The sequence below is a fragment of the Harmonia axyridis genome, chromosome 4 (genome assembly GCF_914767665.1).
Source record: "Harmonia axyridis chromosome 4, icHarAxyr1.1, whole genome shotgun sequence".
Lineage (NCBI taxonomy): Eukaryota > Metazoa > Arthropoda > Insecta > Coleoptera > Coccinellidae > Harmonia > Harmonia axyridis.
Window position 1 is genome coordinate 9,561,383 of NC_059504.1, and position 17,676 is coordinate 9,579,058.

Consider the following 17,676-nt stretch of genomic DNA (forward strand, 5'->3'; position numbering starts at 1 on the left):
AAGCGTGTACTGCGTTCGCCGTCTTCGGTGCTCATTTTACCTCGTTTAAACTTAGCATACCAATCAATGATGATGGTTGATTTTCCTGATGCAGACCCCGGAAACTCTTCATCAAGCCAAGATTTTGTTTCAACTGTATTTTTTCCCTTCAAAAAGCAATATTTTATCAGTACAAGAAAATCCTTTTTCCTTTTTTTTCAAATAACAAATGTAGCTACACTTTCAACGCAATATCCCACAAACTAATGGTCGAACTGCTATAAAATTTTGACACGTATCGTTTAAAGGTTGGTACTAACTAAAAATCATAAATAATATGGATTTAATACTAGCACCGCCATATATGCATCAGACCTGGGACTTTCAATTGGCCTAATATACCTAGGTAAGAGAACGACGGTCAGAATCAAACTTGAGGAGGATTTTTCATCAGTGAGTAGCATTTTATCGTTTGAAAATATTGAAGAAATTGTGACGAAATGATAGAGCAATTGGTTCAGAGAACGAATTAGAAATCAGAATGGTTGAATTGAAAGATGTTGAGATGTGCAATCCAATTCAATTTTCGATGGTTATCCTGATACCGATTCGTTGAACTATTTCATTAGCATTGTTGTGAATAATCCGACTTGTCACTGTTACAAAATTGCATGCATTGTTATTGCATCATTAATGGTCTTGGTACATCAAAGTGTGCCAGGAATGCATAAACTGCACTAAAGCATTATCACGAAAACAGAGTAAAAGCAACAAGTACTGATTCATGCATTAGAAGTGTTACCTAGAGAAATAGCCTCAACAAATGGTTACGTCGCAACATTAAATCACTAAATAACTTATCAACGGTATTCTGCTACATAAAAATTCATGAATAAACGATGTTTACTCTGGATAGTGCGGCATTTTTCAACTTCATGTTTTCTATTATTGCTATTGTTACGTTTGAGTAACCGTTGCAATAATTCACCTTTTGGATTTATTGCATCTAGTTCCATTACGATATCAGCCCAAGGTCGGGTTTTATATATATTGACGAGGTAAAACATCATCAAATACCTCACAATTTTTAATTATAGCCATTATGGTTTCCCCATTACAAAATCACCCTGAAATTATGATGTGTTGATGAGCTGATACATCCGAATTTTTTTCAGGAAGATAGATATTTGAATAATTTGAAGGTTTAGTTGGTGAAATAGAACATTTAGACATGAAATATATCTGTCTTCAATGTTGTGAATCATTTCAAATGTTGTTCGAGTCTAAAAAGTACTTGGAGGAGGATATGCCTATGGATGAGTGATTTTATTACAGTTTTATCAATCTATGGGGAAATTTACGATGGAAGTGTTTCATCAAATGAAAATGACTAAAACACTGATATCAGGAGCTTTTGAGCGATCGTTTATTCAAGAGCGATTGCGCCATTGATGCAGAATTGTATAGGAGTGTATGTGGTCTCTAAGGGTGCAATTTACGCATAAATGGCAAGCATTCAACAGATCCTGGCTTCTCGTCAAAATTTCACTTATTTTTCGATCTTATGCTTGAATTTTCTTCGGAATTGACATCGCTACTATCAAAAGTATCTCTCGGAATTTGTAAAATAGAGAATGATACAAAAGTTCAGATCAAAATTTACTTTTATTCGATCTCCTTTTTTGTAACGAATGGTTACAAAACATGGTTATGGTGATGAAAATCAGAACTATCATTTCATGAATTTATATTTTAACCACTCTGTATGTTGGCTATACGGATCTATTGTCACTGAAATATAAAATATTTGTTTTTCGATATCCTTCTTGAATTTTCTATGACTTTGGTTAAGCTATTTGGCAGGGAACTCGAAATTGTTATTTCATATAAACATTCAAAATCTCAAGTAATCATTTGCGAACCTACTTTCATTATAGAAACTTTTTCTTTGAGATTGTATCAGGAAACACCCTGTATATGATTAAGAATCGATAAGAAATATTAACGAGTTTAGAAGGAGAATTAAAACCATATTCAAAACAGAAAATCAATAAACACACAAAGGTTTTCCAATATAAATTAGATTTGAAAATTCATTCCCCTTGCATCACCGAAAAATCAATATTAGAGTTATTCGTTGGATGTAAACTTCTCTGTCTTGAAAATCTATTAGTCAATGACCATAATTCCACAGAAATACGCAAATAAGAAAATATTTCCTCTTCAATATTGATTTATTGAAATTTATGAGTCATTCTCGAGTCTGACTAAAAAACTGGCATTCTTTCTCTCATTGAGTAACAATACTGCAAACAGTTATGATCAAGCTTGCGTTCCTCAAGTACCTCCTTTCCCTAATTAAATTTATTCTAACCATATATATAAGCTAATGATAAGCAACCAAATGGAAATAAATACGTGAATATTTAAATATACACACATAAAAATTTATAAAGTACCAACTCATCTAACAACGTAACCTCGATTAAGATGTACATAACAATATCCAGATCATTTTATGGAGGAGAAGGTACCATCAATTGCTTGTCACGCTTTGGTGAGGTGTCCCCAGCCTTGGTTAGAATTACCTGAGGGCTCAAACGTGTTTACGTCGATGCTTGATGATCAATTTGCGTGAAAATTGAAAATTGATGACATCGATCGGGTTAATGATCAAGATAATTTGTTCTATTTATAATTCTAGTGAATAGATCGTAATGTTTATTCGCGACTGCATTAATTTATTTGCATTAACATTTGAACAAATTGGAAAATGTCTGTAAACGCTAAAAATATTGATTTCGATATCACATTTGTCAACTTATGATTAAATCTTCTAACTGCGAATGTTTCAACTCTGAAATTTTAACGTTCAATGTTTTTAGTTGGGTGATAGGACACAGTAACAAAGCCCTCATAGAACTCATACAATCTCTAAGCTGTTTCATAGAGGCCTAGAGAACATAGACACACACAAAACAAGTTTGGTTGAACAAGAACTAGAAATTCTTATTCATACCTAGATCTTGATCCCCAGATATAACAGTCGTAAAATTAAAAATTCAGCCACTCAATAGTGAACACATTTATTCGTTTTTCGTTGAGTTGAAAGTTGAAAGAAACATACCACGTGCAAAAATCTATTCTTTTCGGAAAACATTGAAGCAATACTAGGTGAAATCAAAATTGACATTTTCGGAACTGATTATCCAAATTTCAACAGAATATAAAGTGAGGTTGTGTGTAGTTCTGGGTCATCAATGTTATATCATCGAAACATAAACAAATCGATTAACATTCAACTGTTTCAGAGAATCCTGATTATCATGTTTTGCATGCGAAGAGTAGAGTTGAATGTTTGGTAATGTGTGACCACAAGCGATGGAATCACACTTTACCTATTAAAGATTTTTTGCGATTAATTTCAATCAATTATATCCCACAATACCACTTTTTTTCAACTTTTGTCAGATTATACATTTCATTTGAAATTTTTTTGTGATCAAATCACATTTTCATCCAATGTTTAAACCATCCAATGTCTTCTGTTTAAAAATAGTTATTTCTCTTTCATAGGAGGTTTGTTGTATTATATGATTTATAATACGAGTAAAACCAGAAGCTTGTAAACGTCGCAAAAATTAACGACATACTATACAATTCTGAAATTCACGCATCAATGCATCGTTTATATCGAGATATACCAGAAAATTAATTCTAATTTATTCAAATTTGCTAAAACATTAGTATCGAGGTTGAAATGATTAATTGTCAAGTATACGAGGATTTGATGAAACTGGTCTACTTGTTCAGGATTTATATCTATTTCAATTCAAATTATACGCAGACATCTCGATTCGTTCATGCGTTACAAAAAAATGTGATTTTTCTCGGACAGAACTATTTCAAGTTTGTTAATTGCATATATTGCAAAAGAGCATTTCGAGGTAAAGGTTGGATGATAATCAATTCAATTCAAAGATTTAGATTGTTTAGAATATTCAGATGGATATTCAGATGAAAGAAGTATAAATTCTATGTTTCGGAGAAAACGACGATCTTATGTTAAGAAATCATATTATTCTGATGTATTAAAGTTAGAATATTATCGAAATATAATTTCAACACAAGAAAATTTTACTGTTGTATTGAATACTTCACAGGAAATGCCATTCGTGTAATGTAATTTCAAAATTGTACTTTTGATATTACAAAAATGTAACTTTTGCATTATGGATTATTCTTAGGTTAAATGTCAACCTAACATTAAGTAATTTTAAAGAAAGTTATATTTTGTGACTGATCAACAGAGATAAATAAATTATCAATCGTTTTTCCCGTTTTAGAAATCATTATATGAGAGTGCTATTCATTTGGATGAAACAGTTTTATTAGTTTATCTTCATTCATTAGTTTCTGTATTTTCGAAGTGTATCATAGTTGATTTCGCAAGCATCTATCCCTTAGAAATGGGACCTGGCGCATTCACCAATTTGCAACACGTCCTGATTTTATTCAATAATGATTTATAAGAGTAGGTAATCTTGCACATTTCCGATTGCTCATAGCCGATATTTGTCTTTCTTTCCCTAGTCGACATAAATCACAATGAGATTGATTCACACTTAACTATATTTATCTCACGAATATATTTTGCTTGATAAATTCAAAATGACTGATTCGATTGAGATCAATTTTTGAAATAATATAAAACTATTAAATGAATAACAGTTTCAAACTCAAATCAATATTCCATGTTGATCAAATTCAAAATTCAAGAAGAATATTGGTGAATTAAAGTCTAATGAATGCATAAATGAACGAAATAAGATAAGACTTACACTTATGTTTTCCACTACTTTCACAGAGATGAATGCACAGGCATTAATAGTACCTACTTTTTCAATAACAAAATTTCTCAGATTAATAAATTAAAATGAATCCTCATTGACGACAGTTTATTAATTGAACCAATACATATTTTAATGAATCTAATGGATAAAGTTGTCAACTCAAGTTACTAATTTAGTTGTAGATAATATAATGTAAGATATCAAACCTGCAATAATAACCGACTCTTCAGTCTTCAGTCCCTGGACTAACCAACAAGAATAGATTTTCGTTATAAATTCGACTTTATTCGTCAATATAGTCATCTTCAAGAGTGAAACAAGTACTGCAACTGGGGATTCATCAAGCCAAGTAGCTTGACATTTTAACTAACTACTTGATTTGAAAATCAAGCCCGTGAAAAATTACATACTTGACTTGACTTGGTTTTAGATATTTATTGCTTGACTTGATATTAAGCTACTTGATATTACTTGAGCTTGATATACACGCGTCGCACGGCATATATTTCTGCAACTCGTGCGCGCTTAGACTAGACTTCTCGAGCGCCGAGAGACTGAAGCATTCGCCAGTGTGACTTTATTAGTTGTTTTCTCACATTTCTTTGAAATCTATTGGTAGATTTTGGTAGTTTCAGAAATATCTTTCCAAACTTGGTCAAAAATGGTCGATACCTCATGTGTCCTAGATCCTGGATGGAAAATTATGAAATCAAACAAAGCTTTGAGGTTTTCCATTATTGAGAAACTTTATTTTTAAATTTTGTTATGATTTATAGTGATTTAATTTATGTATCTATCTGAGAAAAGTTGATATTTTCGGTTGTTTAATAAAATAAGTTTAATAAATAAAAGTGTTTTTTGCAAGGATCCTTCTCATTTCATCATTTTTTTATTGATGTGTTACTAGGTACACAATAAATTTGCTAAAAATCGAGTAGCTTGATATGATTCAAGTACTGATCAATAAAAACTTGACTTGAGATTGAAAAACTACTACTTGACTTGAGCTTGACTTGAAATCAAGTCAAGCTCAAGCTAAGTATAGCCTGAAAATCAAGCCAAGCCGTGAATCCCTAACTCAAACGATCCTCTAACTTTTCAATACTTCTTTAGAAATATTTATATTTTCTTTTCGAACCTATGAAATCATTTTTTACACCTTTTAAATTGTCGTTGTCGATGAATCAGATTATGAATAACACTTATTAAGCCATTGCTTTGCTTCTACTGTATTTTTTTTCCATAGAAAAACAGTTTTTATCAATGCACAAATCCATTTTTCCTATGTTTCGAAATTTTGAATTTTTGTATTTACAAAAAAAAAAGTGGAATGGCACTTATGGTGTTATCTGTGTTGGGCAATTTTTTCAATGATCGGAATTTCTGTCTGCATGGACGTTTCATCTAGCGATGAAAAGTGGCATGAGAAAATCTGCCAAATTTTAATCAATCAGTTCTCAGTGCAGAATTTCAAAAGTGATATAGATTTTCATTTCATTTTTGAATTTCCCTCAAATAGTAACTTAATTGACTACTTAATATTCCAGGAAGAATCGTTCTGTCCGAAGATTCCAACGAAAGATATAATAAATCAACTTTTTTGATTTCCAATCTCCACAAAGCATAATTCAATGGTAATGAATGCGAATTTTTTCGAGTGCAGTGGACAGAAAAATAAAATAAATAACTGCAATGTTTGGCATGTGAAACCGGCCTTTTCGCTGGCAAACAGACTCGAATTGAGATCATCTTCACTTTCTATTTATATAATACAATATACATCGAACCCGATGTACCTGTAAGGTTGTAACGATTGAACGTGACTTCGAATTGATCGTTTTGTGGCCCAGATTCTTCATATAGCTGGAAGAGATGACATGAACTATTTCGCCAGGAGTTCATAGGTAATGAGTGTTAGGAAATTGTGTTTCTTCAGACCGTTGCATCACTTTGGATTTGCAGATGTGTATCTCGATAAATAAGTCAAAAATCAGAGAGAGAAACGAAACTGAAGATGATCTTGTCAATATCCGGCAGTCGATCATTTTTGAGGAACAAATTTGCATATGGCAGACGTTGTAACAGGTGTTATATGTTGATAATTATTTTTTCTCATTCCTTAAGTCTTATTTGTTTTCATTAAGTTGTGCCATTTAGTTATGTAAAGATACACGCTTCAAAAAGGTTTAGATATTATTAAATTATTTTTTTATCAAAATCTGACAAATCTGAGAGATAATATTTTTTACATAATAACGGGTGTTTTTTTTCGAGATACATAACTTTAACTTGGCATTGCTGTTCAAGATGGCGACCGCTTTAACAGCTGTCATGTGATTTATCCTCAGATTGGTTTGGCAATTCATCATGAATAGACTCATGCCTGAACAACGCTTGCAAATAGTGCAATTTTATGTCGAAAATAATGGTTCTGTGCGGTATACGTATCGCGCACTACGTCCATTTTATTTTGTTTAGCGATGAAGCGCACTTCTGGTTGAATGGCTACGTCAACAAACAAAACTGCCGCATTTGGAGTGAAGCTAATCCTCAAGTGTATGTCGAAACACCGTAACATCCAGAAAAACTGATTGTTTTGTGCGCTTTATGGGCTGGTGGAATCATTGGTCCGTACTTCTTCAAAAACGATGATGGCCAGAACGTTACAGTCAATGGTGATCGGTATTGAGCCATGATTACTAACTTTTTCATTCCTGAATTGAACAACTATGATGTCCAGAAGCTGTGGTTCCAACAAGACGGCGCAACATGTCACACAGCTCGTGCCACAATCGATTTATTGAAAGACACGTTTGGTGACCGCCTAATTTCACGTTTTGGACCTGTGAATTGGCCTCCAAGATCTTGTGATTTTTAACACCGCTAGACTACTTTCTGTGGGGCTATGAAAAGTCATTGGTCTATGCGGATAAGCCACAAACCCTTGACCATTTGGGAGACAACATTCGCCGTGTTATTGCCGATATACGGCCACAAATAACTAAAACTAAAATGGACCTAATAATTTCCAAATTATCGGAAGATATTCTACAATGGAAATGAGTTTATATCTGTTTGTTCATTCAATAGAATATTTTGGAAAACCTACTCATTCGTGAGATTCTAAGTGTGTTAATCATATATTATTATTTTTCTATGAATAATTTCAATATTTATATTAAAGGTTTGGCACTATTGTTTATGTAGCAAATTTCTAAATTGTGTTAAAAGATATTGTTTAAGTGAATATTGCTCTGAAGTAGTTATTAAGCAATCTTTACTGACAGATTAGAGAAGTTTCAACAAGGTGAGGTATTGATACTATTAGAAAAGTCAAGGCGAAGTAAAAAAAGTTGTCGCTGGTTGGTATTTTTCCACATTGATAAAATTCAATTTGTATATTGGAGTACAAGATTTAAGATAGATCTGATGTGGGTGCTGTTCAATTATAGCATTTTTTGACGTTACATAACCTCCATTAATCATTGTGTAGCCAATGGCATTTTGGCATTCGTATCTACAAGAAATTATCAATATAATTATGAATAATTACAATTCCGAGCAAGCTATTATAAAAAAGTTGACGCTCCGTACTTTGCACGATTTGAATTCGATAAGGACCACAATGACTTCAACCTTCAAGATTCCAGTGACTGTTATCATTTTCGTACCATCTTCGAGATAGAATCGTCGATTATTATGGACCCACCCTTCACAATACTACAATTTATTACAGCGATGAACATTTCAATGACCCAATCTCAGATTTTTCGTTTGGAAATGATATACGTTCATAATTACGGACCTGGATTTTACAAAAATTTGTGAATTATTATAACCCTATGGCATTTCACGTTTCAGTGAGGTTCCAACAATTTTTGTTGTCCTGTGGAATTTATGGCACAATAGATAATTTATAGCAAATTGAATCTCATTGTGGATGTAAAACAACCTATTTCGATATTGTTTTATTTTGTGATGAAATCTACTAGATTTGAAATTGAATAAAAAAATCTTTGAATTATTGAGAAGTAAGGAATAAATCCATCGTAATTTGTTCGATCTCTTGTTTTTTCTTCAAATCTCTAGTGAGTGAAGCATTGCGTCTAGCATACCTTAACGTAAAATATAATATCGTTGAAAAATGATTCCATTGACTTACGTTGAATATTTCCCTCCTGTCAAAAATTCTATGTATCTGGAGAACAATTATCGAAAATTACAGCGATAATTGCATTGTAGGAAGCGAAACTGCACTGCGATAATTGTTCTGTTCATAGATGCATAGTTTCTATGCATCTTACATAGTTCGAATCTATGGCAATTCCATTCTAAATCAGTTTGACAAGTGATGTAACAGTTTATTCGGGAAATATTCCCCCGAATTACACTCGTGCATCAAAATGACCGGATAATTTTGCATTCCAGCATGTTTTCCTTGAAAAACTGCATTCGGTCATTTTCATTTTTGGAGAAAGAGCCCTCCACCTTCGGTGTCGGGCTCTTTCTCCAAAAATGAAAATGAACTCATGCAGTTTTTATGACAACACGCTGTCATGCAAAATTATCGGTAATTTTGATGCACTTGTGCAATTACTTACGATAATGAATCAAAAAATATTGCTCAATACTTGGAAGAAAAATTCAGTTGAGCAATATTTTTCAAAATAATTAATGATTTGAAAATGTTCATAAAGAATAATAATGATAGAACTAATAAAAAAAATAAATTCAGATTCTAAAAATCGATTTGCAAAAAAAATAAATTCAGATTCTAAAATTCGATTTGTAATGATTACTCTATGGTTCACATTGAACAAACAGGAAAATCATTCAAGAAGTGGATATACCAAATGAAAACTTACTTCTGCACTTTCAACATATGCAAATCATTTGAGAGAATGGTTACATACCTTTAATTAAAATATTAATTTTAGCTGTACTTTACCAATGAAAAATTTCAGATAAAAATTTTGCGTATTTTATTTTCTTGCTTGATTCTGTATTATCATTTTCAGCAATAAATCAAATGAACCATATCTTTTTCAGCCTGGAGCTATTTTCACCACCAATTCTTATCAGATTCTCCATTAGACCACTCACTTCTAGGTACCCACATATTTCCTTCCTTGAGATTTTATTGGTGTAATATACGCCCATCCTATACTCTGTCTTAGAGATAAAACATTTTTGTTTGTCGTTACTTTCTATCAAGATCTTAACAAGACATACTTTCTCCTTCAGTGAAAAATTATTGTGTCTACTCAAAATGTTTACTTCAATTGAATGTTTTATTACACTGTTATATCAAAAATGTCAGAATGAAAGAGAAGAACGGAAGACCACGCTTCGAATCACTTCAATTTTTTCAAGTTGGAGATGAAATGTCAATTTTTGACAATTGAAAAGTAAAAGCTAACCCATCAATAAAAATGGAACGATACCGCCATAATAACGCATTAAAAATTTATTGAAATTCACTAGAAAAATGGTGAAAATTTTGCAGCCAAAATTCGCAAAACTAAAGAATTTTTGGGTCATCGTGAAGCACCTGCTCGCCTGCATAAGTTAGTGATGTGATAAATCGAAATTGTGTACGTCACTGAAAAACACCTAGAAATATTGCTGACGAAAATCCAAGGTTATCAATTCCTCGTCGATTTTGGGAGTTGGACATTCCACTGAAGACACATTTTGCATGAAGATGCGAGTTCTTAAGGCCTTTGAAGTTCAGTAACATTAGAACTCGATCCGGTCGATCATATGTAACGTAGTATTTTCGCTGATTGGGGTCCTTGGAAAACATCAAATTTGAAATGGGTTCATTTCGATAATCCCAAGCGCAAAAAATCATGGGGATGTTCCGGTCATGCTTCCACGTCGACGACCAAACCGAATATTCACCGTTCCAAGGTCATGCTCTGTATTTGGTGGGACCAGCTCGGTGAACCGACTGAAACAATCACAGGCAATCGTTATCGCACGCAATTAATGCGTTTGAGCAAAGCATTGAAAGACAAACGGCCGCAATACAACGAGAGACATGATAAAGTGATTTTACAGCATGACAATGTTCGACCCAATGTTGCGAAAGTGGTCAAGACTTGGAAACGTTGAAATGGAAAGTCCTACCTTACTCGCCGTATTCTCCAGACGCTGCTCCATCGGACTATCACTTGTCTCGATCAATGGCACACGTCTTGGCTGACCAGCCAGAAAAATTAAAAAATTGGATCGATTCGTGGATCGCTGCGAAAGATGGCCAGTTTTTTCAACGCGGGATTCTTACGCTGCCCGAAAAATGGGAGAAAGTAGTGGCCAGCGATGGACAATAGTTTGAATCATAATAGTTATTTATAATACAAGTGCAGAAGGCATTGATATTCTTCCACGAGTTCAAAATTCAAAAACGAGCCACGAAGTGGCGAGTTTTTGAAGGAACGAGTGGTAGAATGAGCCTTCTGTACGAGTATTATACATTATTTTCTCTAATTCATTTCATTTTTATCGAAATTTATGAAATATTTCCATAAATATCATTTAGTGATTTTTGCATTGAAAAATGTTGGTTGGCAGAACTGATTTCTTCAAGGCAAATTGATGAATTGACAGATAAAGCCGTGGCGGAATGTTCGTAGTACCAACATATAATAATAAAATATAACCATGAAAACTGTGCGTTTCTGATATATTCTCGCACGATTTTGTTCTACAAGATGTGGAAGAATGAACGGAATAACCACAGAATTAGAGAAATATATAACCAGTTTTCTAAAATAAAGCCTCAAATTTCGGAAAAACACGGTGGAAGTCAAGTTGTACGCCTATGTCCATGTAAATCAAAAAGATTCCTCTGATTTTAAAGCCCTTTATAAGTATACAAATTGGCTTTAATAAATGAGATCTCAAAATTGATCTATCTAGCTGTTTATCATGAAAATCAACATGGAAGTCTTTAGTTTCTCTGTAAAATTATCGTTATACAATGGACTAGTTTAGTGATGTTGATAATACTTTATTTGACACGATAGAATTAAAATATAGAGCAAAACTGACAAATCAGTGGAAAAATTTTGAAAATCCATCAATAAATGACTGAGAAATAGATTATTTAAATTTACGTATTTTAGCGCGGAACGTCTTAAATTACGTTATATTTGTTGGATTTTTTTTATTTCAGCCATCGTGTAACGAACAAAACACGACACGAACGGCACAAGTGATTGTACTCCAATGAATTCGTAACTCTGCGAATACCAGTCGCCTCGTGTAAGTGGCGTGACGTCACACACTAGACTACTATGAAATTGTTCTTCCAAGCGCAACTTCAAAGTCCCATAACTTTTTCATTTCTAGAGATATTTCAATGATTTTTCCGAATTTTTGTTCATTTTACTTGAATTTTTAGAATTAATCCTTAACAAAAAAATGAAAACTAGTCCATTGAATTTTTCTCATTTTCACAGACCTAACTCCTATCTATGATGACATCCTTGTCATCATTGATAAAATCTGCGATATGAGTAGTGAAACTTTCATAAAATAATATTTCACACGACCGTATTCATTTTAACTGAGATGACAAAAAATCTTTTTGAATTAGCGTGACTGGCAGCTTCCGGGATACATCGAACGAAAATAATTACAATTCAGTACTCGATAAATAACAGCTGTCAGCTGGGGACACTCTCATTATTGCTATTAAAAGCGCAATATTCTATTCGATGTTTGAATTACACCCAGTTAAAAGGAATCGCATTCTATTCTCTCAGAAGCATTCCAGCCAGTTGTAGGAAGTCGTTGTTGCCGCGAATTAAACGAAAAATTTCCACTCCAACTGAGACCAAATCGAGAAACTGCTTTCATGTAATCATATTTATGAACGGGGTTTCTAGGAAGCACACCTAGGGTGATAAATGATGGTTTCCTTAATACTATTTTTACGCGTTCGTCCTGAGCGCCTGGCATTTCGTCACAATATGTGTGTTCTGTGGTGCCGTCTGGTCGTTAATATGTTACATTTCGAAGGAAGATATATTTTTCCCGAATCCATTTGAAATTTGGTACATTTTGGTCCAAAAACCCCAAACAGTTTTATAGGACTACGTATTTGCAGGATCGAAAATTCAAAAGGTTTCTTTCGAGAAAAACTTCCTCGTCGCAACAATTTTTTTCATGTCCCATAATCTCATGACTGGTTAAATTTCTACCCAAGTTGTGGCATTATTATTATTATCATAATTTCACTGAATCGGGGTCGTTAAAGCTCTGTTAACCTACCGAGAACTGCGACCAAGTTGACCTTTTATTCTCTACCTATTCATTCAAACCCAGAGAGGCCGTCGATGCTGTTAACGAAACCGAAGACATCCTTAGGAAATTTGGATATTACTTCGTGAGTATCCAGAACTGACTTCCCCATATGAGTGGTGTTTAGGCCAGTCAGCTCCGGGCATTTACACACTATGTATTCGGCTGTTTCTACCTCCTTTCCATGGAGCCCGCAGATCTCTCTGCTGACTCACCTATGTGGTACAAAAGGTATTTTCACCGACAGTGTCCTGTCAGCATTATTACTCGAATCCCAGATTGTGGTAGCTTCAGAAGCTTTGCGGTATAGGTCGGTGAAAGCATCACAAGTTTCTTTGCCTGAGCAATACCCTGAGTATTTCTCCAGAGGGTCTTCATATAATCCCTCTCCCATTGTTGGATCGGTGTTTGTATTGGTATTTTTCAAACCCACAGAAGGGCTCAGGACCAACAGATGTCAAACCTTAATGCTCTCTTTGCAAGTTCATTGGCTTGTTCATTTCCATCAATACTACAATGCCCTGGTACCCATAGAAGAGTTACTTCATTGCCTCTGGCTAGTTGTTTTATGATATTACGGCACTTCCATGTCAGTAGAGACCCCTTGCTATATGATTCCAGGGATCTCAGAGTGGTCTGGCTATCCGTAGTTATGTATAAATACGCACCCTTTTGAGGTTTTTTTTTGAGACGCTCTTGGGCGTAAGTGTAGACAGCTAGTGTCCCAGTTTGTAAGATAGAGTACTCACTTCCCAAGGATCTAGAGATTCTCGTTTAAGGTCCATATACCCCAATGCCTGTGTCTTTTTCTGATTTTGATCACATCGGTTATGGCATATGTGGCGGCCACTCACAAAGCTCCACATAGCAACAATAAACACAGCACTCGGTGGCCTAGAGGTTAAGAGTCCAGACTCACTCACCGAGATGCAACAAGGTGCCGGGTTCTAGTCCCGGCGGCTCCCGATAATAATTTCCCCAAGCGTCTGTGACACGGCACACACAAATATACCAAAGTCACACTGATGAGTCCGGTGTGTGTGCCAGGGACGAAACGCATAAGTAGGCATATGTGAAATCCCACACATAGTTTTATCTGCAATTGTTAGCAAATAAGTATCCCCCAACATGCAAATTTTCACCATCAACATTATGATTAGTCTTCCATAAACGTCTAATATGTCATCACGGTGAATCGCCCTGTATATAATCAGAAGAAACTGTGCCCGTCATTATTGAACTGCGATGACATTGCGTCGATTTGAAAGACTAAAGAGATTTTAATGATCAGTTGAAACAGTAACCTCTTTTTCTTTCATTTAAGGTAGTTTTGACAAACTCTCAATATGCATGAGTATTATTCAATTGAAATTTGAAATTCTAGCTGAACAATCTCAAAACACCTGTCAGTAACTGATGATAATCTTCCACTCAATTCGATAATACAAATAAAATATGTCGCTTGAATCTGAAACTTACACTCTTTTAAAAAAGTGTAACTGGAAATAGCTCTTATCAGGTAGGTATAATATTATGATAGTATTACTGAAAAATAAAGCATTTCTAATATTCTGCTTGAAATTTCTTTTTGAATCTGGAGAAGCGGCCATACTTAAAGAATATCTAGTCGAAATCAACCCAACAATGAATTTAACTGCGGCATTCGAGATTTGAACATACCCTAAAACTTTCAAGTTGCTATAAGTTTTCCTCAGAGTAATAAACAAAGAGAGAGGGAGCATAGGTCATTTTCACCAGGCAAATTTTGTCCCCAACATGAAAACATATGAGTGATACGATATTTCACTCAACTTGCGAGTTTCTCCACAAACAACGCACTTATTATGTCCAATAGTGAATCAACGTTTCATATTGACTCAAAATATATTCAAATAATTCCCTAAATATATCAGAATTTCAGAAAACAAACTTCAAGCGCGCCAAACGAAGTGAAACAATTGATGACACTGAGGAGCAAAAGTTACTAAACCTTGGATTTCAGCAGGTAGATACAGAAAACAATAAATATTCTGCTTATTATAAATTCAACAAAATATCAGATTCCAAATATTCAACTTTGCATATTTGATCGGGAATCACTCAAATAAAGATATTTCATTCATAATATACATTCATAACGATATGATAAAATTATAAATATAATTATTATTATATTGGGGACATGTAAAAATTGCGTATACTACTTCTATCTATGTTCATTACTCTATGGCTTGACGCAAAATTGACGCGTAATTTTCCAATTATCGAAAATCTGATAACACCCAATCTCAAGTATATTATTCTAATTTTACATCACAATATCTACACGAATCTCATAACATAACAATAGTTCCAAAAATCACTCTAGCATTAAGAATGAAATTATCCAAACCACATAGACCTCAACATAAACCTTATACATCGTCTGTCTGTACCATGCGAAATTAACACAAACTTTGACAATTATTAACGTCCTCAAATGCCAACAAAATATACGAGGAACCTTCCCAACATTCGATAATTGAAAATGCAGATTGCAATCGATGTTGGGGTCTGTCTGTGTGGGACTCCACCGGACCGTGGTGCTCAAAGGACCCCACCTCGTAATCCTCGGACGGCTGTTTGAACAACTGAAGATCGCGTTTCGTCGAAGCGGAATGATGAAGCGGCAGAACAAAGTTGGACGTGCACTGTTCAATTAGTTTATTTGGTAACACAACGGCGCGCCGTCTGCACGTGAATATCGTGGGCGTACCACAGGAAGATTGCGGTTTTTGTTGATTTTTTTTTTTTGGTTTGTGACCCAGTGGAGTAAGAGATCGGAAAATGACCCGTTTTTTGAATGTGATTAGTTGTGTGGTGAGTGTTGAGTTTTTTTTAATTTTTCGTGGATTTAGTCATAAGTGTCAATGATGTGTTCGATGATTCCAATGAGCTGAAAATAATAGTGTACAGGATATTTGAGAAAGATACTTTTCGTGAAGAAAAGTTTCCATGAAAATAGGTCATGAAATGCATTGGTTTGATGATACCTGGTGTTTAAAAAAATTTAAAAAGAAAATATTATTTATTTTGAAAATATGTATTTTCTTTTCAAATCTCTTTGTGATGATAAAGGGCTAATTAAATACCAATTAGCATCGGAATGGTACCTTTATCGATATCATTTAGGAAAAAGTGCAACTGAATTTTTCTTATACAATATATACATACAAGATTTGAAATTATTTGTTAGATGGAAGAATTAAAAATACAAAACTCCCGAATTCTAGACGTTTATATTGCTCCATTTTTGGGATGAAAATCCATCCAATGGGATGGATAGTATATCAAATTAATATAGAACCTAATCTTTGAAAGCATTCAAATAATATTCTGGTTTCAACTCCGATATTATTTCAAAGTAATGCTTTTTAGCATTCTATAAAAAAGCGTTACTTTGAATTAATATCGGTTTTTAATGATACCAAAATATTATTTGAATAGTTAATGGTTAATTACATTTTGCATACAGTATTTTGCAAATGCTTCATATTCCGAGATGAGGGGTGTTGAAATTTATTTATCGCACTAATTTTTTTGAAAGAAAAAATGGAATGCCACTGGAATATTTCGAAATAAAAATAATTTTTGAAGTTTCCAAAAAAATCTATTATATTTTTTTCGTATGGGGCGCAATTTCTATGCAAAAAATAAAAGACCTCAACTTTATCAATAACTATCTAATAATAGACAATTTATCAAAGAAATTGAAGCACGCATTAAGATGTTGGCATGGAATGTTGATCACAAACTGAACGGGGAATTCAAGAATGATTTTTCATTTGAAATATTCAGTGGCGTACTATTTTCTACTCAAAATCATTAATTGCATGCTCGCCAATAATGGAAATTTATTAATTACATATCAATAAATGCGCAACAACCCACCAAATACCGTTTGAATATATCAACCATTTTCAGAGCAATAAATAAATAGTTATTTAAGAAAAACTTCTAAACCCCGTACCTTAGAATATAAAGCATTTGCGAACGGAACTTTTATAACAAGCTATAATTATTTTTCATACAGAATCTCCCCTGAATTTTACTGGCTAACACTTTGTTAGGGCATGTTGAGATGAACAATAAAAATTTGCTCTATGGAGCCGAAAATTTAATGATTTTGGAAAAAAAAATACGTTTTCAAATTTAGCATCCTGTATCTTCAAAACTTTGCATTTTAGGATCCTTATGTTTATAGGGGTCCCAAAATATTGCCGTGTCTCTTGCAACACTATGTATATTTTTCAGAGAGAAATATAATTTAAAATTCACCCAAAAATCTTACAAAAAAAATCTGTGACGAAAATATTACATTTTATTATCGTATTATATTATCGGTTTCAGCATCAGTTGAATAACTGAACTTACGAACTTGCTGTTCATTCACGCATAAAGAAATAATTAATGATTTCATCAATATTTCAATTTCATTCAATGAATTTCTTCTCAAAAAATAATAATTGGAAGTGCAATCGTAGTTGATCAACAG

General features: G+C 33.6%; 1 protein-coding gene across 1 annotated transcript in view; it reads left to right on the forward strand.

Moving 5' to 3' along the window:
• Positions 1-15,749: 15,749 nt before the first annotated feature.
• LOC123678335 overlaps positions 15,750-17,676 on the forward strand; it is a 33,000-nt gene continuing 31,073 nt past the window's right edge. The window contains exon 1 of the mRNA XM_045615318.1: positions 15,750-16,001. Within this exon, the coding sequence (XP_045471274.1) occupies positions 15,969-16,001 (33 nt within the window). The 5' untranslated portion in view covers positions 15,750-15,968. The remainder of the gene's footprint in view (positions 16,002-17,676) is intronic.